The sequence below is a fragment of the Hyperolius riggenbachi genome, chromosome 5 (genome assembly GCF_040937935.1).
Source record: "Hyperolius riggenbachi isolate aHypRig1 chromosome 5, aHypRig1.pri, whole genome shotgun sequence".
NCBI lineage: Eukaryota > Metazoa > Chordata > Amphibia > Anura > Hyperoliidae > Hyperolius > Hyperolius riggenbachi.
In genome coordinates, this window is record NC_090650.1 from 319,037,587 (window position 1) to 319,062,500 (window position 24,914).

General features: G+C 44.0%; 1 protein-coding gene across 1 annotated transcript in view; it reads left to right on the forward strand.

Moving 5' to 3' along the window:
- The first annotated feature begins 1,819 nt into the window (after positions 1–1,819).
- COLEC12 (collectin subfamily member 12) overlaps positions 1,820–24,914 on the forward strand; it is a 174,687-nt gene continuing 151,592 nt past the window's right edge. Inside the window, exon 1 of the mRNA XM_068237233.1 lies at positions 1,820–2,239. Within this exon, the coding sequence (XP_068093334.1) occupies positions 2,233–2,239 (7 nt within the window). The 5' untranslated portion in view covers positions 1,820–2,232. The remainder of the gene's footprint in view (positions 2,240–24,914) is intronic.

The following is a 24,914-nucleotide window of genomic DNA, read 5'->3' on the forward strand; positions in this document are numbered from 1 at the left end:
CCCATTGGCTGTTGGTCAGTAAATAAGCACAAGTATTACTTTGCACACTCACTATTTGTAGCCACAATTAGTCTAGCGGACCATCCTGGCACCCGCTATTTCCTTTTCTAGCCACAGTTAACATGGGCGCCTATCTTTCGGGAATTGGTTTAGTGACGCCTCTCTGCCCCCAGCCACTGTCCCCTAATGTTTTATGCCCCCTGGTGCCTGTACAGTTATAATTTACCTGTCCATCGTCCGTGCTGAGTGTCCTCACTGTACTTCTGTATTTGCCTCCCACGTGGTTGACACGTGAAAGCACTTGGGCACCGGATGTTATATCGTACGCCGGTAGTCATGTGGGGTCCAAATGTGGAAATTGGGCATGGACACTCAGCACAGACGGCAGACATGCAGGGCCGAAGCTACCATAGGAAAAAATGGGCAATTGCCCTAGGGCCCCAGAGCCTGTAGGGGCCCCCAAGGTGTCCCTCCCCCATCTTAACTGTTGCTCTCCAGGGACTCTGCAGAGTCTGTTAAGTTGGGAGGTGATTGTGGGAGGGTCAGCAGCCAGCTCAGGGGCCCAGGAGGGAAAATTGGCTGCAACAAAGGGCCTCTGATGCTTTTTGGGTGGGGGTGTCTGTTGGGGGGCCCCCAGGCTAATTTTGCCCTAGGGCCCAATTGTTACTTGAACCGGCCCTGCAGACATGTAAAGTATAGCTGCACAGGCACTGGGGGGAACATAACATTTTAGGATGGACAGCATCTGGGGGTGTCCGTCATGTTCATTATTCGCGATTATTGCACGCTGTTAACACCACACGCTATTTCCCTTTCTGTCGGCCTGAGATTTTCCAACATGTCTCAATCAACCAATGTTGGCCCAAAATTGGTTGAATTGTGGATCGGCCATGCTCTTGGCTCTAAATATTGAGATTTGGAACTTGAATCAAAAAGTCTAAAGACCACACAAAAAGCAGAAAGTAAGAAAATCTTTTCAGTACTCATCATCTGCATATGCGTTTAACTTACTAAGTACATCCTTATACAAGTTGACCTACATTTCAGTCTTTCCTACATTGGCACTACATGAATCAGCAAACCACTGTACTTCTCGCATAAGTCATATTGGCAATCTTCCTCATATTTCCAACTTTAGCATAATTTCCATTGTAGCATGTAATGTGGGCTAATGACAAATGAAATCTGTTCTCCCAGAGGAATAATATGATCCCTCAGCCTGAATGGACATAGTATACAGGGCATCAAAGTGTTTTCTGTTGTCTTATAATGAAATTATGTTGACCAGGGAACTGTATATCATGTTTCCCAAATATCTAGTGAAAATCAGGAGCAGATGAGCATGTAACAGGCATTTACTAAATGACCATTCAATGATATTATTAAAAGCAATGTTAATTCCACCGGTTATCATGGTGCATTGATGGAGTTTGTTTTTTATATAATTTACAAGTTGGAAAATCGTAAAAAATAAATTTTAATTTAAAGATAACTGGGGCACAACAGCCGTGAAGTGGTTAAGTGTGTGTTTTTCATTTGTGCCTTAATGCAATCCAGGCATCCCTCTCCTGCCTATACAGTAACACTATCCTGGTCTTTCCCTGCTCCTCAGTCTAAGTTCTTCTTGCTTCCTCATAGATTAGGGATACATAGAGAAGAATGCTGAGTTAAGTACTCCATCCTCTCTCTCTCTCTTCTTATATCACTGCTGGACAAACATCCCCTCAGGCTCCTGTAGTGACACCCATAAACTTCAAAGGGGAGGAGATGGGGAGTGGCGGAGTTCTCAGACACATATGTACAAAAAGCACATGGTTGAAGTATAAGTTTGCAGTCAGAAGAACATCTTCCTCCTCAGCTTGTCCGTTTTGTCTACTTTTTGAGTCAATGGAAACATTCTGTTTCTAGGAGAATAGTTGACAGTCCTGTCTGCATGCATCAAGCCTAAAAACTTTGAAGCAGCATCAGCAGCTGGAGTGTGACAGAGTAGGAGGGAGTTAAATCAAGGGCTCAGCAAAGTCTGCCGGGGAGTTCCTGCTATCTCGCTCTCTTTTTCTGTGAAGTTGGGACTGAGGATACAGAGGGCAGAGCCTTGCACAAGGGCATCACCTACCTGGGCTACAGCTAAGCAGCCTGCATAATGGACATATAGCAGCTTACAAGAGTACCAGGCTGTAGACCACTCAGTGACAACATCTCAAATCTGCCTGCATCATCTTCTATTGAGCCAACATGAAAGGTAAATACTTAGCATTAGAAATCATTGCATATGTGACTGTAAATGTATATTTCTATACAGATGTACTACATATATGTGTATGTGACTTAAAAGAACTTTAACAGGACTCTTAAATCGCTTGTTGTCTTTGCTGCTGACAGTTCTGTTGATTCTTGTTTATCCCCTCTTCTCCCCAGCGTGGAAGCAGACAGAGATGGTTAGGAGTCTCCCTTGCCCCTGGCACTGAATTATTTTGTTATTTTCTCTGAGAACAGCCTTGCACTGGCCTTTCGTGATGTGCTGTGTTTTCCTGCACACATCTGGAAATGGTTATGTGCCAGTGGAGGCAGGACTGGCTTGTGAAATAAGTTTGGCATCCATCTATCCGGGATCCACTGACTGGAAAATATTTGCTTTTTTTTTTCTAACATACTTGAGATCTGAGAATAAGTGGAGGTTACATGTTTAAGACATGCTGGTTCAATTAAACCAAACTGATCTAGTCCAGAATACCTTTATTTGTATAAACGATAGGACTTACGTGGACATTAGGAGAGATCGTGAAGGTTTACAGAGTAGGCAAAGATAAATAGGCAAGGACAATGTTTTTATGAAAATAGTGTACAGCTTTAATTGAAGCTTATGGATTTCTGAGAACATAACATTTATGTATGAGTCTTAACAGCTGCAAAATATGTTCCAAAATGTGCATAATAAAGAAAAGGCACACGAAAAGGACATTAACATCTTAATACAGAGGAATTGTATATTAACCATCTGTATGCAAGATGACAATGTAATGTGGATTTTACTCTGCAAATACGTACTTGCTAACAGTGAATCAACAGGTCTCAGTGGTTTATGGAATTTATTTCAGGCGTATTTTGCTGTAATTAGATGTTTCATAGATAGATGTATTTGTGTATTAATACCTGCAACTACAGCCTGTATTATGAAGGTAACTTGAGTGTCATTCAGTATTGCACTTTGACATAACTTCCCCCTTCCCCCCATTGTGCTGCTGCTGCATGTGTGGCCCAGACATTTATCATTAGTGATTTGGGATTGTATGATTCCATACCATGGCAGCTCGTCTCATAGAAAACTGTTTCTGTCTACATTTCAGACTCATTTATAAAAACTGGAGTAGATGGAAATTAGAGGTAATGTCCCCAACAATCAGTCAACTGTCAGTCTTCCTCCTGTGACCGACAATGGAATCTGACTGATTTCTGTGCACAACATTTCCACTCTTGTTACAGGTTTGAGGTTAGAATTTCAATACTGGAAACTGGCCTTTCAGCTGGGATGGCCAACGATGTGGAATTCAGAAGCCTGTCTGTCCAATCAAGGAGCAAGGAGGAAGTTTTAAAAGCCAGCTCCAGCTGTAGATGTACTTTTAATAGTTAGTTGCCAGATGTCTTTTTTGGGGGGGAGGGGGTGGTGTTATGGCTATCTGCCTCCTGTGGTTTATCCATCCTTGTCTAAAGCCTTTTACACACCTTGCGATTATTATGACGACCGTCAATTTTTTTAAGCGATGAGCGATCTTTTCCGGGATTTCACAATGTGGGTACAGGCACGCTATTAGGCAAACAGCGCATTGCGATGTGCGGCGATAACGATCATCACATTGGATCAGATCTTTAAGATCCCTGATGACCACCGCGCAAAGTGCCGCAATCGTTTCAACTCTCGTTCGCACCCATTGTGTGCCGTCATGTGAAATTACGGGTACCCGCTAGCAGGGAGATTGATTGGGGAACGCTTGTTGTCAGGTGACGCTGCTGTTATCCATCTTCCTGCGTGGTTAGGTAAGTATTTAGTAGGCCAGCTTTAGGCTATGTTCATACTGGGGCTTTACGTCGGACAATAATTGCATTATATAGTATGTTTCACAAGAAAATGGGATGTGTGCTCTAAGCACTCAACACCTGACTTATATAGTGGCTGCCTCAAGTCAATTGACTATTTAAAATGGCAAAGCATTTGCTTGTAGCATTCGCCTACCAGAATATGCAGGATCTAAAACTATCTCCCTGCTATTCCTGCAGGAGTTGGCCCACGCAATATACATTGCATCTCAACAGGGGTGTCACGTGCATGCCTCCTTGTACCCCCAAGAAATGAAGGGCAGTGCAGACACCCCCACAAAGCATCCACTGCCTGGGAACACCACAACTGCCCCTCAGGGAGGGAGGAAGCAAAAGAACATGGCCGGTACGCCCACCCCCAGCCGCGGCTGACGTCCATGCTGACACCCCCCCCCCCCCCTTGCGAATTTTACTTACCTGTTAGTGCAAATTGTATGTCCAGCAATTTGGGTGGGTTGAAGGGGGGGGGGGAGCGCAGACAAGGGCCCCAGTTGCTGCCACTGCTGGGAAAACCCATCAGCCCCCCACAACACCCCCAAGAAGGAAGAGACATAAATTGCATGCTGCACAAGAAAAAACATTATATTGTAATGGTATGTTCGCATCAGCGTGTTAGTAAAAGGAGCTTGGGGCCCCAGTGCAAGCTTTACACGGCGCCCCAAGCACTCTATTTATATGAAGCCCCAAAACCTTCCAAGGACAGCTCCAGTGTCAGAGAGGTGTATTTAAAGTAAGGAAACCATTTGTTAGGGATTACCACTATGCAATGCAGATAAAGAGGTGTTCATCATCAACAGAGCACCAATGCAAAGCTAATAAGATGGATTTAGGAGGAGGGCCCCTAGTGTACCCCACTGGTCCAGGGGACACGATGCTGTTGCAACCTCTGCATCCCCTATTGCTCTGCTACCAGGGCTTAGCCGAAGACTTGATGCATACAACATTTAATTATGTCAGTTGTTGGCTGGTTTCTTGTCAGTTATTTAGAATGGAAAGTCCTCCATTGCATTTCAGTGGTGCTGTTCCCACTAGAGTGTCAGTTTTTGGAAATGCACTACAAGCATTTCAGTTTTAATCAGTTATGTATAGTGTGCATATACAGTCGTATTAATAGTATTGTTTTCCATCCCAAAAGCGATTGCAGTACCCAATAATGATTCAGAAAAATTGTGTTTTGCCAAACAAGTGCATCAATGCATCTGGCGCAGTGCTGCTATGGGGTTGTGTTTGGAGTCATATTCTAATAACATTTGCTAAGAATCCAGAACTAGCGATCAATTGTTTACAGCAAGCCCAAATACTGATTGACATCTGCCCACATGCAATTAGCTTTTAAGTTTTCTCCTAGGTGATGTTTTTAAGGTAGCCATACACTGGTCGATTTGCCATCAGATTCGACCAACAGATAGATCCCTCTCTGATCGAATCTGATCAGAGAGGGATCGTATGGCTGCCTTTACTGCAAACAGATTGTGAATCGATTTCAGCCTGAAACAGTTCACAATCTGCTGAGCTGCCGCTGTCGCCCCCCGGGCCCCCCGCATACACTACCTGAAGCTTGGTCCCGGGCATCTTCTCCACATCAGCTTCCGCATCCCGGCTTCCGGCATAACTTTCTGTCACTCCAGTGACAGCGGAAGTTCAAATAGAGCACCCTCTATTTGTACTTCCGCTGTCACTGCAGTGGCACAGGAAGTTATGCTGGATGCCGGGATGCGGAAGCTGATGCGGAGAAGATGCCAGCCGGGAGCCGGGAGGTGATGCGGAGAAGATGCTGGGAGCCAGCTTCAGGTAATGTATACCTGCGTCGGTCGTACGCTGCTAGCGATGCGCTTCTTACCCGCGGCGATCGACGGTAATTTTCCGCTTGGCGCGATCGTCAGGACCGATCTATTTTGGGCCGAAATAGATAAAAAATTAGCGTGTTGCGTGAACGATTTGACAGCAGATTCGATCCCAGTGATCGAATCTGCTGCCGATCGGCGGGAAATCGGGCCAGTGTATGGCCAGCTTAACACTTTGTCAATACAATGCCCTTTAAACCACCAGCAAGCAAGAAAATACTCAAAATAATTATGACAGCACTTTTTCACTTACTTTTTGGTACTTTTTTAATTGCAAAAAATCAGAAAAGTTTTTTTTAAATAGAAGATGAAAAATAATCTCCTAGGAGAAAACTTAGGAGAAATAGTTAATTGCATATGGGCCATTGTGTCATCTGAATCGGGAGGAATACGGAGGTTGTTACTTATTTCCTTTTAAACAGTGCACATTACCTGGCTGTCCTGCTGATCACCTGCATCTAATACTTTTGGCCATAGACCCTAAGCAAGCATGCTGATCAGGTGCTCTGACTGCAGTCTGACTGTATTAGCCACATGCTTGCACAACGGCTTCCTCCCAAATCCCCAAAACATACTGATAAGTCCATTGGCTTACCCCTGAATTGGCCCTTGACTATGACGGACATATGAATATGGTAGGGGATTAAATTGTGAGCCCCTCTGTTGGTCAGTTAGTGACAAGACTACATACTCTGTACAGAGTTGTGGAAGATATCACTGTATAAATACTAAATAATAATAATAATGCTTATTTCAGGTGTATGATTCATACACCAGGACTGGCAGGCAACTGGTATTGTTTAAAATAAAACAAATATGGCAGCCACCATATCTCTCTCAGTTCAGGTTTTTTAACTGTGCAAACATTTCATTATAATTTGTTTTTACAGGTCTACTAGATAAAATAGTAATTTTGTTCAAAACCAGCCAAAAGTTATCAGCCCCCAAACATTTGTTAGACTGGTAACAATTTTTTTTTGCAAGCAGGAGCGCAATTACTTCCCTGTGTATATTTGTTAATGCAAGTTGAATTGGAAGGCATGTTACTGTAATGAAATGAGCATGTGGAACATTAGACAAGACACAGAAATTGCAAATTGCATTTTTCTCCTGGCGGACTCAAAGTGCCAGAGCTGCAACCACCAGGGCGCGCTCATTAGGCAGCAATGTTAGGGTGTCTTGCCCAAGGTCTCCTTACTAAATAGGTGCTGGCTTTTGAACTGGAAGAGCTGAGATTCTACCCTGGTCTCCTGTGTCAGAGGCAGAGCCCTTATCTAGTAGACTATCCAGCCACAGTAAAGAAGAACTCCAGATTAGCAGGCTAGAAAATATATAGTGCACTTAAGTCATAGTCGCCAGGGGTGCAACCAGAAGTTATGGGGTCCAATAGCAACATTTTGATGCCCACTCCACCTAGCCAACTTATGTCCACTCACTACTGCTGCAACCTGTTACTCCTTGCCCAGGCCACACTCACACTATTACATCCCTCTAACCCACCCCTTGTGCCCTACATACTTTATGTGCACCTCTGCTCATCCCCAGCTCTACTTACACCTTCCATAATGTACTGTGCAGCTTGCATGGCAGAGAGCTAGAGAAGCGTAAGACAATGATGCATCTCTGCACCTCTTCTGTCTCTCAGCCTGGTGTGTATTGTTAAGTCAGTGATTGGTTTGGCAGCATTCACTGGGAAGCTTTAAAGAATGAATGGAGAGGGGGGGAACAGATGGAAGGGGCAAGAAGACTAGGGATGAACAGGCACAGTTTTGTGAGAAGTGAAACTGTATCTGCTTGTGTTAGAGGAGGGGGCTGTTGCAGAAAGGGTTAATTTACCTTTATGGCCGACTCTTGCTGCGGCGCTCCATGCTGCGCTCTATCCTCCTGGTACTTCCTTCTTCACTACCGGAGGAGACAAATGACATCTATATTGCCAGGGGCGTAACTAGAAATCACCAGGCCCCCCTGAAAAAAAAAATCCCCGGGCCCCCCGGAGCCTGCTCAGGGCCGTTTTGGGGATCAGGAGGAGTCACCGCATGAGTAGAGAGCATGGCCACACATTGTCGGGGAGGGGGGACAGTCCCCCCCCCCCCCTCACCTTGGGCTCTCCCCTCAGCGTGCTCTCCTCCTGCAATTATCTGTGGCGGCGGGCAGGAACACATACCTCCATCCACCGCGGAGGTCCAATCGCTAAGTGCCTCACGCTACTTCCTGTTTTTCCTGCCCGCCGCTGCTGCCACTGATAATTGCAGGAGGGGAGCATGCTGAGGGAAGATCCTGAGGTGAGGGAGGGGGAGACTGTCCCCCCCCCCCTCCCCGCCGATGTGCAGCCATGCTCTCTCCTCATGCTGCGACCCCCTCCTGCCCCCTAAAACGGCCCTAAGCAGCCCCCGGGGTGTAAGGGGCTGCGGCCCCTATTGTTATGCCCCTGTATATTGCGCTTTTCTCCAGGCAGACTCAAAGTGCTTGATCTGCAGCCACTAGGGCGCGCTCAGTAGCAGTGTTAGGGAGTATACCCAAGGACTCCTTACTGAATAGGTGCAGGCTTACTGAACAGGAAGAGCTGAGATTCAAACCAATGTCACCTGTGTCAGAGGCAGAGCCCTTAACCATGACATTATCCAGCCAGGAGGATAGAGAGCAGAATGAAGAGCCCTGACAAGAGGAGCTCATACAGGCAAATTACCCTTTCTGCCATGCCCCCCTCCTCCAACATGAGTGGGTACGGTTTCACTCCTCGGGAAAACGTGCTCCCCTATCCCTAAGGAAAAGAGGTGATGACAAAAGCATAAGAAGGAAGAGAAGGTGCCGATGCAGTTTCAGTGAGTCTGGCTGATACCCTCCAAAGTGGCTCTGGGCTGCATAGAAATCACTGTGGCAGATTTTGCTTGGAAGTTGCTGCACTACTTCGTGTTTGAAACAAGGTTTGTTTAAAATGTCACAGATCACCGCTGCCTTTCTAGCAGGTCCAGGGGAGGGTGGTGATGCGACATCAGCTATTGCTCAATTTTACAAAAATAGAAGTGGGTGGACTGAGATTTCACCTGAAACAAAGCACAGCCATGCAAAAACTTCAGTCTCCCGAGCACTGCTGATAAATAGTTCCAGCACGGCATTATTCATTCAGTTTTGCAAAACCACAATTATCCTGGGAGTAATATTGTTGTTTTTATAGCAATTCAATTTTTTTTATTCTTATTCCCTTTAAAATGCATATAAAATAAAATAATTATTAGCAAAAAGTACCAATCAAGGAAAGCCTAATGTGTGGTGAAACAAACCCCCAATATATAGATCATATCAGTGGGTAAGTAAAGATAAAGTTTATTGGTGAATGAATGTGAGGAGCCTGATATGTGAAAATTGCTGTGGTTTTTAAGGGGAAATAACCAGTGATAGGGAAGTGGTTAAAGGTTAAAAAATATAATTTTTACCTGGATGGCCACTTCTATTTGGGCACAATTATATCGGGTAGCTACTCTTTCTCCGGAACTTAAGTAAGGTGGCAGCAAAATCTTCATGTTAGCATCTCTATTTAATAAGGAAAGGTCATTTTTGTTGCCATTTTAGACAGCAGTGTAACGCTTGTATATGTGATATTAATCATGGCCACACAAGTTGTTTTTTGGCATAGAAGTCAGGCAAATAGCCCAGTGCTGGAGTAAATTCCATGAACTGGAAGAAAGGAAGGTGGAGGCGTTGGCAAAAGCAGTCTGCCAGTTTCCAAATTTGCTTACACTGAAGAATTATCCATAAGCCAGGGCAGTTCATATTGAACATTACACATGCATAGTTCAACCGAGCGTATTATAATGGTGTCTGTGCCAGACTGTCCAGCTGAGCATAACATAGACTACCATATTAGCATTGATTAGATACAGAACAACCCTAAACATCATAATTATTATCCTCCAACTCTGCTGAATGAATATTGGTAATGAAAAGTTTGGATAACATACAGTGGATTGTACTGTGGCCCACAGAAGTTGTGTAATCCTAGAGGACTCAAAGGCCATGTCATATTTCCCAAGTGGGCATTGGGCCTTCTGTGTCATCGCAGAGGCTATGTGTGTGTGACAAAGTAAGAACTAAGCGCGGTGATGTAACCAGCTTAGAAACAGGACAGGCAGGACATGGTGTGGAAACACAGGTGGGTCAGGGCTGAAAGCAGACCGGGTCATGACAGTAACTTCACCTTGTCTGCTGACAGGTAAACAGAATTGTAATAAGTGACAAAATAATAGAGACCAGTAACACAGTATGTGGGTGACCTCTTTTCTTGGGCACCAAGCACTGAGTTTCTTAAATAGCCTAGAGCTTATTTGCCACTGATGGGAAGTCTAGAGTGCCCTTCCAATATCAGCCAAAAGATGACATGCATAATAGCCTAAAGGTCCTAGCTCTCTGGAAAAAAAAAACCAAGTGAAATCATGCTACATGGTCAAGAGTGAGGAACAAACTGAGATCCAGTGAGGGGGAGCTAAAGTAAAATAAACTGAGGCTGTAAGTATAAAATGGGGAGGGTGGAAGGTTTTTTTTTTTTAAAAATCGACTAGAATGACTAAACAAATTTAAAAACCCTTTATAAACAAAACAGCTTTTAAATAGGTATTTCAGCTATGCCTATAGCTAAGTGTGTGAAGTTAGGATTTCAGAAGGGAACACCTTTTAAAGAGACACTGGAGTGAAAAAAAATATATGATATAATGAATTGGTTGTGTACTATGAATAATTAGATTGCTAGAAGATTAGCAGCAAAGAAAATATTCTCATATTTTTATTTTCAGGTATACAGTGTTTTTTCTAACATTGCATCATTCTCTAATATGTGCAGATTACACAACACTCAGCATTCAAAATGATTCATTCAGAGCAGTCTGTGAACTAATGACCTCTCCTCCTGCCAGAGAAAAAGTGAATAGTTAACTAACAGTTGAGATAATAAAAGTCAGAAAACAGCCCTCTCCACGACTTTGAAAGTTGTAGAAATAATGGCTTTTTTGTATAGAGATAACTGGAGTTTCTTAACTCTTCCTGTACTGGAAACAATTAGACTGATGTATCTGATCTTAATGTTTTATTTCTTAGCTGTACTACACATACAAATCATAATATCATAGTTTTTTTTTCGCTTCATTGTCTCTTTAAGCAACAAGTATTATTGCTGCTATTATATTAGATTTATATAGTACCAGTATCATCAGTGGCTATGATCTTACAACTTGTATCTATCCTACTACCCTGTTCCGAAACCTTGAGATAATCGATTAAGCGACAAGTCTAACATCATACAAACAGTAACTTTGCTGGTGAATTTCAGAAACGTTTTGCTCCTGAGACCCGTAGCTGCCAACAATGAGATCTGCCTGAGGCCACACCTGCCCCCTCCTAATATTAGAGGTTGCTGATTGGTGTATCTGAGATGGGCAACTCATTCAACATAACAGATGGCTTGATTTGTCCACCATGAGACTTCTATAGTCAAGCAGAAGTGACCTCACCCAAATAACACTTTCAGTGCCTACAAACCCAATGCTTGTCGCTAGAAATTCTAAAATGTATCGTTCAAAGTATTGACCTTTTTGTTGTACTTCTTATTTCACAGAGAGGGGTTAGGGAGAGATGTCTTATGTGTACAATAAACATACTTAACCTTTATGTCAATATAAAAAAATAACATAACTTGATGACAAGCCTTCTGCAGTATCTATTTTCATAAGAGAAAGACATAACAGACAAACTGCAGATTTATCAACCCTGGCCCAATTCGGATAGTGTTACTCTGCTATATGGTTATGGCTCACATCTCTCTGGAACTTGAGTACTTCCTTTCCATTTGCCAGCAGGCCTCTCAGTAGAGCCATAACCAGTAGATCTTTCCAAACCTCAACACAAGTGAAACACAGGTGACTAAACACGTTTCATGTTTAGTTAACTTGAAAATCAGACTTGAGTCACCTTTGGCAGGGTCTGCATGTAACGCTTTACCTCCTTTATAGAGGTATTTCTGAGGTGAAAAGTTGAGAAATATGTTTCTGCTTTCTTTTGTAATTTAACAAAAATATTCTTTTCGGTAAAATATCAAATGTAACTTCTGGATGACCAATGAGTTCAGCTACTTGATATTTATTTTCTTACATGGCAGAAATGGAGTTCAACTCCTCAGGTTAGTGTTATGTAGAAGACATTCTGTACATTTTGTTTTAGTAAAACAGTTATTTTCATTCCACAGTTGGACTTTTTTCCTGTTCAGTACTGTACCCATAATTCTCTGTGACGAAGGCAGAGTAGCCCTTACTGTTGCTACAGCTGTTCTCTGGGGAAGAGTAAAGTAAAAGGCAGACAGAGCTTCTTAACCTGAAAGGCACATTAAAAATGTCTGTTCAAATGTTTTCTTTTCATATTTATTTTGTTGTTTACATTTTAAAATGCAAGTGGAACTCCACCCAAAACTTTGTTTAGGTTTGGATAGTGTGGAGAATGGCTAAAACCCCACTAAGGATTTTAATCACTTCATCCTCATTGAGTTGAAAATGCTCCTTTATACCAAATTAGAACCAACACATGAAAAATTTAGATGTCAACAGATCCTGTTATTTATAAGTCAGTTTGCAACAGATCTATTGGATCCATTACGGTTAGTGGAACGCAAAGTCCCGACCTGCACAGTTTTTCCAGGAAAGTTTTCCTATAAAAGCCTATGGTGAAAACACATCTGCCTCTGGACTCCAATGGACTGCAATGGACCACAGGAGTTGATACCGAGCCTTATTCCCAGTCCCTGTGGCGGGAGAAGGAATACAATGGCCTCAATTCACAGAGCTTTATCAAACACTTTATCAAACGTTTGATAATTTACCTCATGGGTAAAATCTAATTTTGAATTTACAAAGGCGTTATAGATATATTGAACGTTTTATCAATTAAGCATTCGATAAATATATAACACCTAATTGAATTAAAAATTAGATTTTACCCATGAGGTAAATTATCAAACATTTGATAAAGTGTTTGATAAAGCTTAGTGAATTGAGGCCAATATGTTACCAGAAGAGGATATGGAGATAAATCTCTAATGGGCATAACTTGGACAGAATGGCCTCAATTCACTAAGCTTTATCAAACACTTTATCAAATGTTTGATCATTTACCTCATGGGTAAAATCGAATTTTTAATTCACTAAGGTGTTATAGATGTATTGAACATTTTATCGATAAAACATTTGATAAATCTATAACACCTTAGTGAATACAAAATTAGATTTTACTCATGAGGTAAATGATCAAACGTTCGATAAAGTGTTTGATAAAGCTTAGTGAATTGAGGCCGAAATGAGGGGAATACTCCCTGGAAAAATGTGGTATTGCAGTCAAAGAAGAGTAAGAAAATTGGGTCTGATTCACAAAGGTTTTCTGTTGAATTATCTCACCTTACTTTTTAAATCACACTTCATCTCTCCTTATCTCCTTAAATAACTTAACTCATAACTTATCTCTCCTTAATTGACTTAAGTCGTGGTTTATGTATCCTTATTTAACTTAACGTATGATTTATATTTTCTTATCATCTGTTTATCACATGAATTAGCTCTCCCTATTTGTTTGCCTCATGCATAAGCTTTCCTTACAGTTAACTACTTTATGACCGCGTCACGCCGAGTGGCGTGAACGCACCGGCAGCCCCAGGAGCGCCTAACGCCAATTGGCGTATAGTCCTGGTTGCGTGTTTTACTGGTAATCGCGTGTGCCGATGTACACGCATCCTCGCTTGAATGACGGAGCTCAGCTCCGTCCTCAGTCTCCCAGAGGCGATCGCCGCCAGGAGACTGTTAGATGGTGAAACTGCTGTCTATTTACATTGTACAGTGCTGCGATCTACAGCAGCGCTGTACTGAGGACTGCCGTGTCACTCGGCTTGTCAGGAACCGGCCCGCGGCACGCCTGCCTATACGGTTCCCGACTGCGGGTTTGACCAGATCAAGCGGGGAGCAGCCTTATTCAAGCTACAAACAAGGCTGGGACCCCTCAAACACTTCCCACTGCCACCACTAGCCATTGCTAGACACGTCCACTCAGCTGTCGAGTGCTCAACATGCAATCTGCGTTTTCGTATATTTGGGTCAGCTTTGCGCTTTAGGCTGAATACGAGAACGCCACGCACACCCACACCGTTGCAATCTTATACTGTAGTGAAGCAAAACCACTAACAGTCGTTTCGAACGATACTGGTAGACTTCCCACTCGGCTGTCGAGCGCAGAAGTGCCCCATACACACAATGCAATTACAATCTCATACGGTAGTGTCACTCAATCATACAATCAGGCATGAACTTATACACGGTTACACTTCAGTCTCTTCTAGGCTATGAGTGTTAGTTTAGTACAGCAGAAGTCAATCTTATTAAATAACAATTTAATATTCCAGAAAAAAATGGAACAATGCAGAAAATAATATATACAAAAGATGTACAAAAAACAAAGTAAAAAAAAGTTACAAAGTAAAAGTTACAAGATACACACACGGCTATTTGCTTACCAAAATAACAGGGCTCAAGATAGAAGAATCTTGGACTTGGGTTCTGTGGACGGACACCGTTCTGGTTGGACCAGGAGCCAACTTAGCTTGGACCGGGAGTCCGGCTTCAGCTACCGTCAGGAGTGGACTGATTTTAGGTATCTGCCTCCTGCCTTTTATGCTGGAATATTTGCCTTGAGGCTGCAAGCCTGTTTGGACAGGGGGAACTAGTTTTAATTACATCCTCAGACATAATTTGATTCCCAGAGATCTACTTCCACATGTAAAAAGTGTATTAAAGCACACACACAACAAAAGACTTTCTTACTCCCGGTACAGGTGACAACACATGGGTGACATTATTTCCTAGCATATCAAAGGGAAGGATTTGACTGGCTATTGACTAAGTAGCCATCTCCTTGCCAGGGGCTAGCAAATCCATTTCGCATTCCCTGCTCCTAAGAGTCCCCTAATTAGCAGCAGACAATTATAGAGTTAATTCACATGTATATTCAGACTCCAGGAAGCTAGCTGCCACCTTCAAAGCTAGACTGGCTGACATACATAATATATAGCAGATAGAAAAATGGAAACCTACTCCTGTATTATCCCAACATCATAAGCACCCCAGTATATCACCACACAGCTGTCCCCTGGGGAGGCTCAGAGAGCGACCAGCTCTCATAGGCTGATGTCTATGAGAGCCGATAGCTGTGATTGGCTGGTCGGGGGGGGATTGGGTATAGGAAAAAAAATCACCATTTTTATTATTTAAAAATACACAAATAAATGAATAATAAAAAAACAACCACTGCCTGCAGCAGCGATTACAGCTTACCAACGGAAAGCTCTGTTGGTGGGCAGAAAAGGGTGTATGTGATTAATTTGAGTGCACGGTTGTGTGGCTCTGCAGCAAACCATTAAAGTTGCAGAGCCCTGGTTTGTAACAAATAGCCTGATCACTGGGGGGTGTAAAGCCTGTGGTCTTTAAGTGGTTGAGGTGAAAAAATAAGCAAGCTTTGTGAATCAATCCCCCCCCCCCCCCCCCCATACATTGAAAAAGAGACTGGAAGGGAAAGAAAGACAGCCCCAAACTCCACCAATTCTATTTTTTTCTGCAATCTTTCACCTAATGTCTTTATCAAGCAGATCAATAATTCTTGTGATTAGTCTGATATCTCTTACTCTGTGTCTAGCGCTAGTTATTCAGCCAATTCGGGGATGGGGACTTCTTGGATGAATCAATGTCCTTCTTACAAAAGACAAACATATTTGAGAAGATATCTTTCGTAGTTACATAGTTATTTGTGTTGAAAAAAGAAACCTTTCCATCAAGTTTAACTTGGAGTCTCACTGCCATGATCCAGAGGAAGGAAGAGCCTTAAGCGTAATATATGCTTGCTGACTAGATCAAAGTATTACTATTCTATACCTTGTAATAAGAGATGGTGATGCCCTTCAAAATAAGGAAAGAATCCAAACAATTTTTGAATGAAAATATAGTATTTGCCACAACCACTTCCTGTAGTAAAATATTGCACATCTCAGCCAAGCTTACTGTGAAGAATGCCTTTCTAAGCAAGTGATAAAATCTACTCTTCTCCATACCCAGTTTGTGTCCTTTTGTCTGTTGTACTGATCTAGGAGGAGACAATCTCATTTTCCAACTTTCTATACTGCCAAACCAAAAAAAATCCCAGTTTGTAACTTTTTTGTGAGATTTTCCATCCTTTTAATTAATTGAGTAGCCTTTTTGTGTACCCTTTTTTAAATTCTATAACTTTGTTGTAATGTGGTGCCACAAACTGTATTCCATATTCCAGATGTGGCCTGATGAGTTATACTGTATATACAAGGGCAATATTATAGTAGTGTCTATTTCCTGTCTATTTGTTAAATATGGTTGCATAACATATTACTAGACAGCTGTAATGCTGGGGGGGGGGGTCATACTTTCTGACCACCCAGCGCAACAAGGCTAATAGCTGGATAATGGAAGAGGTTACACAGGCTGCCCAGAGCAACTGCAGCTCTGGGCTTCCGATATCTCTACAAATAGAACACAATGGCAGCGCAGTGCGATGATGCGCTGCCTTAGTTCGCACTGTGCTGCCTTAGCGATAGCAAGCATTCAGACAGGTACAAGACAGGACTATAGATCGGAGCGTAACTAGTAGCAACCACAGTCACCTCCACAGAAACAGAGCAAGCAGGGTAACAGTCACCAGCAAGCATCCACCCAGGCAAGACTACAGGATAGAACGTAACTAATAGCAACTGCAGCCTATAGTTACGTTCCCAGAAACTAGAGTAGAAGGAATACTACCAGTCACAAACGTGGTGATGGCAGAATCCAAGCTATCTGGATAATGGACTTCACTGACCCACCGCGGATGCAGCGAACGTCCATCAAGCTTGGAACTAGGCAATACACAATAATAAGAAAAATAACAAACGGCTCAACTAACGGATTAATATATATTAGCAAGTCTGCATATATATTTATCAAGAACTAGCTAAAGCACAAGTAATAAGGTCGCATAGAACTACAGTAACAGAACTATACAGAGTAACAAGGTGCCCAGCAGATCAGCGTACTGACCACTATGACGGGTGGGGTATGAAATGGGAGGCAGACTTTTATGCTGGCATCAGCCAATGGATGCAGGTATGCAAATCTCCACACAGCTGAATGGTAATCACTCAACCCCGAGCTGGCTTGATTACCATTTGCTAGCTGGCTGTGAATGCAAAGGACTCCCATAAGAAATACATGCAGTATTATGTAACAACATGCTTGCAGGAAATCCAGGGCTATCTGGCCGCAGCTCAGCTGCAACAAGCAATTGGTGGAATGATGACAGCATCCTGAGCTGCCCAGAACTGCAGAGCGATTGCAAATGACAATGAGACCCATTGCAAATGCACAACCGAATGCAAGCAGATAAGCCAGAACTGTCCGTTTGCAGCACCACTGCAACTGACAGAATATGCTACATTCCCAAGTTCTTCTCCAAGTCAGTTGTCTGCATCTTTATCTAATTTATTTTATGTGGCACTAACTGCTGGCATGCTCCGGATGGATAACCTTATGCTTATTTATGTTAAAGGAGAACTGTAGTGAAAGGTATATGGAGGCTACCATATTGATTTCCTTTTAAGCAATACCAGTTACCTGACTATCCTGCAGATCCTCTGCCTCCAATACTTTTAGCCCTAGACCCTGAACAAGCATACAGCAGATCTGGTGTTTGACATTTTTGTAAGATCTGACAAGATTAGCTGCATGCTTGTTTCTGGTGTGATTCACACTACTGCAGCCAAATAGATCAGCAGGGCTGCCAGGCAACTGGTATAGCTTAAAAGGAAATCAATATGGCAGCCTCCAAGTACCTATCAATACAGTTCACCTTTAAATAATGTCTGCATATGCATGCACATATAGTTATCCTGTCAATCAACTTCTATACTATGTCACTATTCTCCTGGGTGTTGATAATTCTACATAATTTAGTATCCTCTACAGAAATGACAACCTTTTTTTCTATTTCATCTACTGACCCAAATGCTGATGCTTGAGAGAACCTGCTGCTAATGGTTGACCACTATGAGTTTGCCTTCTGTCTTTTTGCCAGTTCTCTATCCATGTACACATTATCTACCAGTCTGTGCATCCTCAGCTTCTGCACCAGGCTGTTGGGCTGTTTAGGGAATAGTGTCAAAACATTTTACAAAGTCCCAAGTATAATTTTTATTGCTTTTCCGATATCTAGATTTGCATTTACCACTTCACAAGCTGAACATGTTGCTTAGACATAATAAGCATTCATTCAGTAAACCTATGTTAATTATCTAAAAACTTAAACTTTCCTTAGGAACTCTATATAAAATAATATAGCGCAGAAAAATCTAATTTTTCTGCGCTATATTATTTTATATAGAGTTCCTAAGGAAATTTTAAGTTTACACAAAACTGATGTTATGCTTACAAGTCTACAATTTCCCAGTTCTCATCCCCCCCCCCCCCAAGTAATAGCAAAAGATCCGCTGTACAACAGTCATATGGAACTAATCCACTTGAAAGAGAGTCATCAATATTAGATAAAAAGGCCTATCAATAACTTGAGTTCAAGTCCTTTCATACCCAAGAATGGATGCCAGCTGGGCCAGGTGCCCTATCGATCTTGATTTTACTGTATATATGAAAGTTTAGTTTGATATACTAAGTCCCCCATCTCCTCTTTTAGAAGTCCTTTATTCATAGCTTTCTGTGACTTGACTTAACCACTTGATGACCCAGCCTTTACCCCCCCTTAACCTCCCTGGCGGTAAGCTCGGGCTATGCTGCGCAGGAGGATTTCTCCGGATCTATTGGGGCGATTCGCCCCATTCAAAGTGCTGTGCACTCAGCCAGCACTTTGCTATCCGCGCGCACAGCTCGATCGCCGCCGCTCTGCGGCGATTGCCCGCACGCAGCGGCGAAAGAGGGCCCCCCCGCCAGTGCCCTGCGCTGCCCGGATCAATGAGTTCCTGGCAGCGCTATGGGCGGGATCGGGTGTGCCTGACGTCAGGACGTCGGCTGACGTCCATGACGTCATTCCAATCGTCGCCATGGCGACAGGAGAAGCCAAACAGGGGAACGCGTTATATACGTGCTCCCCTGTTTGCTATTAGTGCCGGCGACGATTGCACTAGAGGGACACATGCGCCCTCTAGTGGTGTTTCATGTAGCTACCACTCTGGTAGCTTTACATGAAACAAAAAAAAACAAAACAAAAACAAAAAAAAAGGATTTTTGCCCATTTGGGAAAAAAAATTAACCGCCAGGGAAGTTAAGGACCAGCGCTGATTTTGCTGATCTGTGCTGGGTGGGCTCTACAGCCCCCAGCACAGATCAAACACCAGGCAGAGCGACCAGATCGCCCCCTTTTTTCCCCACTAGGGGGATGATGTGCTGGGGGGGGGGTCTGATCGCTCCTGCCTGCGTGTAGCTGGCGGGGGGGGGCACCTCTCCCTCTCCTCCCTCCCTTCCCCGGAGATCGGAGGCTGCACAGGAACGGATCTGTCCTGTGCAGCCTCTAACAGGCTCCTGCCTGTCATGTGACAGCGATCCCCGGACGCTGATTGGCCGGGGATCGCTGATCTAGTACAACGCTGCTACTGTTAGCAGCGTTGTATAAATGTACATGGATTATTTCCGCTTTTGTGTACATTTAGCCTGCGAGCCGCGATCAGCGGCCCGCAGGCTATTCACGGAGCCCCCCGCCGTGAATTCACAGGAAGCAGCCACTCGCGCGAGCGGCTGCTTCCTGATTAATTAGCCTGCAGCCGGCGACGCAGATCTGTCGCTGGTCCTGCAGCTGCCACTTTGCCGACGCGCGTTATGAGTGTGCGGTCGGCAAGTGGTTAATATCATTTGCAGTGTGTTTCTCAGCTTCTGGTCTGATTTACAGGTATTACATATTTTATATTGCTTTAAAGAATATTTAATACCCTCATGCTTTAGGTTGGTAAATGCATAATTTTTAGATCTGTCACAGTTACTAGCAGCTATCAGCTTCGAATTGTTTCATAGTTTGGTTGAGAAAAAAAACGATGGTGCAACATTGTCCTGCACCATCACATATCTCAGTTGATCCAGAGGAAGGCAATAAACACTTGCAATGCCGGGCCATTTAGCATAAAGGACTTCCGATGCAAACTTAAAAATCTATTTTGTACTCACCTGGGGCTTCTTCCAGCCCCTCACAGGCATCTCAGTCCCTCACTGCAGCCCCGGTCCTCCTCGGTGTCACTGTTGGCCGGCTGTAAGGATCGCGGCCTACTGGTGGGGTCGGCTCATCTGCACCTACGCGTGAACTTGTGCTTGCCCATCCACTTCATCAGGCACATACTGCAGGAGAGCCGACTCTACCGGCGGGTCGCCATCATTGAGGGGGGCCAGCGGGGACACCGAGCAGGCCCAAGGCTGCGGCTGGAAGGTGAGTACAAAATAGATTTTTAAATTCACATCAGAGTTCTTTAAAAAAAAAAGTAAAAAAAATCATTCCTGACTCCAGAAATCCCTGAATCAACTCCACCAGGAATTACCTAGTAAGTATAGCCATGGATGCCCGTCAATGCAAGGAAATCATCCTAACCCCCTTTAAATGCAGATAGAATTTGCTATAACTACTTCCTGTGGTAAGATATTCAACATTTAAATCACTCTCTTACTGCAAAGAACTCATTTCTAAATGAATGGCAAATCCTTTTCCTTCATCAGATCATGTCCCCTAGTCTTTTTACACAAGCATAGGGACAAAAAGCTCAGCTGCCAAGCTTTTTGTAACGATTGGTGTCAGAAACACAGATTTTTCTGATTATTGGTGATCTGCAGTATCACCAATAATACAGATGCTATACCTGATTATGTGGTGATCTGCAGAATCACCAATAATACGAGTATAGCTAGACACAAGACACGTAAAGTGGTATTGTGTTTGGTGCAACAGTAATAAGAGAAGTTATCTCCCGAGGATCGGGAGATGCAGACAATATTGCAGCCAAGGATCCCCTGAGGGGCAGGGGATTCAGACTGCACTGCAGCCAGTGGACGCCTGAGAAGCAGGGACCACTGACGGTGTTAGAGAGTATGATCACCTGAAGGGCAGGTGATCAAGACTAAACAATAGCCTAGGAGCAGGGAATACAGACCATACTGCCACCAAGAATTCCCTGAGGAGCAGGGGATTCAGATAGTACTGCAGCCAGTGGACACCTGAGGAGCAGGGACCACTGACTGTGCTGCAAGTGAGGTCACGGGTGGAATGAGTGATTATGACTGTACTACAGCCAAGGATTCCCTGAGGCGTAGGGAATCAGACTGTACTGCAGCCAGTGGACCCCTTAGGAGCAGGGACCGCTGACTGTGTTGCAAGATGATCTCCTGAGGAGCAGGTGATCAACAGACACAATTTGCAGCTAACAGACACCTGAGGAACAAGTGTCACAGACAGTACAGCAAGGCTGATCACCTAAGGGTTAGGTGACAGCCTTTAAGATTTCCCTCACTAGTGGTAAGACCCACTAGTGAGGATAGAAAAGTCAGACAAGCAAGGTCAGCAACGAACGGACAGATACAGTACAGAGGCGAAAGACTGATTCGGTATCTAGGTACAGGCAGAGTCGGCAACAGTAATCAGATAGGCAGAAGTACCGAATCAGTAAGCAAGAGAGTAGTCAGGAGAGCAAGAGATCGTAACAGATAAACAGTAGTAATATAGCAATATCCTAGTCTAGGTGTGAAGTCCTTGGTTTCAACACCTGGGAACTAGACTAAAGAATGGTACACAAGTCTTACAATATAATAGTATTTAAAGCTATCAACGGAATCTGATTAAGTGTGAATTCCCAGCTCCGGCTGGTTCTAACACACTGTAAGACCTGACTAGGTTCTGAGCGCTCACACGTAAGCATTTGCAACAGCAGGCAACTTGCAACTGACAGGCAAGTCCTATAAATACCCAGAGCGCTCCACAGCGCCGCCCCAGTCACTCAGCCAATCCGGAGCATAGCTGGAGTCAGCTGATCGGCTTGATCAGCTGACTCCCCTTTTACTTGCATAAAGGTCCTGTCGCCGGGCGCGCGCGCACGTAGCTCTTAATCTGTGTGCACTAGAAGGACTAGCAGCATGTAGCTGCGCGGCAGAAGCCGCCGGCTGGAACGCGGAGATGGCCGCCATGCCGCTTGCCCATGCGGCGGCATCTCCGCTATTCTTTAAACTTTTGATTTGCCCCCGATGCATTTATACACCAATATCCTTCAATACATTTTAATGGAGCTGCCAGCATTCCTTTAAGGACCTTGTGAGATTTGACATGGGTGACTTGATTGCTAGCAACTAATCACAGCATCTAGCAATTGTGGGTAGCCTTCAACACATTTAAATGGAGTTATTAGCAAAAGCATCTACAGTATATTCTGGCGTAAGACTACTTTTTAACCCAGGAAAATGTTCTCAAAAGTTGGGGGTCGTCTTATACGCTGGGTGTCATATTATAGGGCGGATGCTGAAACTTCTTAGCCGGACTGGAGAATCTGTTGTTGCCGCATACCGTGGGGGGAGCTCAAAAACGTCCCCGGCCACATCTCCACCGTATGCGGTGACCGTATGAAAGCAGCAAGGGCAGTGCTGTACAAGTATTAAAATCCACTCACCAGGATTCCTTGAAAGAAGTGACTTAACGAGGTCCTGATGACGAGGTGAGGGGGCACCTCACTGGAAAGGCTTTGTATAAAACAACCAGCCAATCGCCGGTAAGGTACATCGCTTGTCTTGGATGGTTGTTGTATACTGGGTACCACATACAGTACAGCACCCATTTCTGTACCTGTTTATACAGTATAGCACCAGTACATACAGTACTCCCCAACCATTCACGACATTTGTCCAAGGTCTAGTTGGCAACAAGCCTATTTATTTCATAGTTTTTGGAGATGATTAATATATTGTCTGCAGCACACAGTAAAAAGTGTAGGTTAATGATTCATGTTGCCACTGCAGCATCACTGTTTCCTCCAGTAGCCTCCTCATGTCATGTTGTTTGTTGAGGCTTCCATCCCAAGCTCAGGTAACTGATCCTCTCTTAGGAGTGAACAGTCATGAACCCCATTTAGGTGGGTATTTTGTACTCCTTCAGGTGGTAGTTTAGGACTGTACAGAAAGAGAAAATGGGCCCAATGTAATTTACCTTTTCTCCTGAGTTTTCTCCTAGGAGATAATTTTCATCACTTGTATAAAATAACTTTTCAGCACTCTGCAATTGAAAAAAATACAAAAAAGTCGGTTTTACACGTATTTCTTGGTTGATGGTGGCTTAAAGAGAACCCGAGGCAGTTCCTTGGGGGGAGGGCAGATGGGACACAAAGGCATGTTCTCTGCCTCATGACATGCCTCTGTGTCCCCACACCGCCACTCTTCCCCCTCCACCGCCACGCTATAACCCCCTGAGGTTAGCAACAATATTTGCCTCTATCTCAGAGGGTAAATTGAGAAGCTGGATTCCCTGTTCAAAACGCCCACTAGGAGTGTCCCTGCTGGGTTACTAGAGCTGCCATTGGGCAGCTCTCTCTCTGGTCACGCCCCCTGCAGCTCCCCCTGCCTCCCTGCACGCTGGGAGAGCGAATCAATCTCTCCTTTCAGCATCGTGACCCTGAGGTCACGAAAGTGAAAGTGGGCCATTGCAGCCCACAGGAGCTGCGGAGAGTAGCCTTTTGGCGGCTACCTGATCCCCTCAGCCCCCTGGATCAGGTAGCATTTTTTTTCTTTTTTTTTATGAGCCCACCTCAGGCTCTCTTCCCTTTCCACTCAGAGTTCTTTCCTAAAGGAAGCCGTCTCTGTTTTTTTTTTTTTTTTAAGGAAATGCGCTCTCCCTCTTACTCTCTCTACCATTTCAACATGGAACATGTTGAAATGTAAATGTCACTTCCTGCCGGCGGGGATCGCAGACTTCCGGTTTGGGGCTGGAGGGCACTGACTGTGTGGGCATGTAGATTTTCATGCCCACTAAGGTCAGAGGCAAGATCAGGGTTTTCGGGGGGTCCTGGTGTGCCGCAAACAGAGCCTGAACAAATGTCCCGCATAGCGGGACATACGAGCACACTAGGAAAGTCATAATGTCCCGCTATGCGGGACATACGAGCGCAAAGGGTTAAAAGGCATTTTTTTTAATAAGGTGTGAACTATCCCCTAGGAGAAAACTTAGGAGAAAAAGTGAATTGGATTGGGCCCACTGTTTCTACAGGCTGAGCAAGGATCTCTAAAGCAATTACGTTGAAAAGACGGAACAGCAGAAGTATTGTGTAATTGCTTTGTGATTACAATCCACATAAACAGAGTTGAAGCCAATAACTGAGAATAGTCTTCCTGGTAACATCATAACAATGCCTTTATTGCTTCCTACTGATGCAACTGAATTACTAGTGCAAAACACCTCACAATAATAAAATAATACAGACCCTAGACCCGATTAAGAGAAAGAGCAAGAGAACCTATGTCATCCTGAAACCGTGGCCTGGATGTATGAAGACATGTCTACTATTATAAGTCATACTGGAACATAGTGAGGGTTGCTGGGGGGTTACTGAACAAGCATGTGTGCTATTGCAGATGCATCACTTTGCAAAGGAAACTTTAATCCTATATAATAAATCCCCTGTACCCGCATCCTCCTGGTGGACATTGGACAGCAGTGGGAAATGTATGCCCGCCCATGAGTTGCATCTATGCACGTGTGCTGGTCCTGGCCGTGCATTGCGCGCGGGGGCTGTGGCCTGGCACTTGTTTTTTAACAGGCGGGCCTTTTTACTAGTTAGCAGAAAGAGTTTTGACCAGAGCTGCACACAGAAATCGTCACCTTCGTCAGCACCCAATTGAAATCCACAATGGTCATTAGTGCATGCGGGGCATTCTCAGGCTCCCC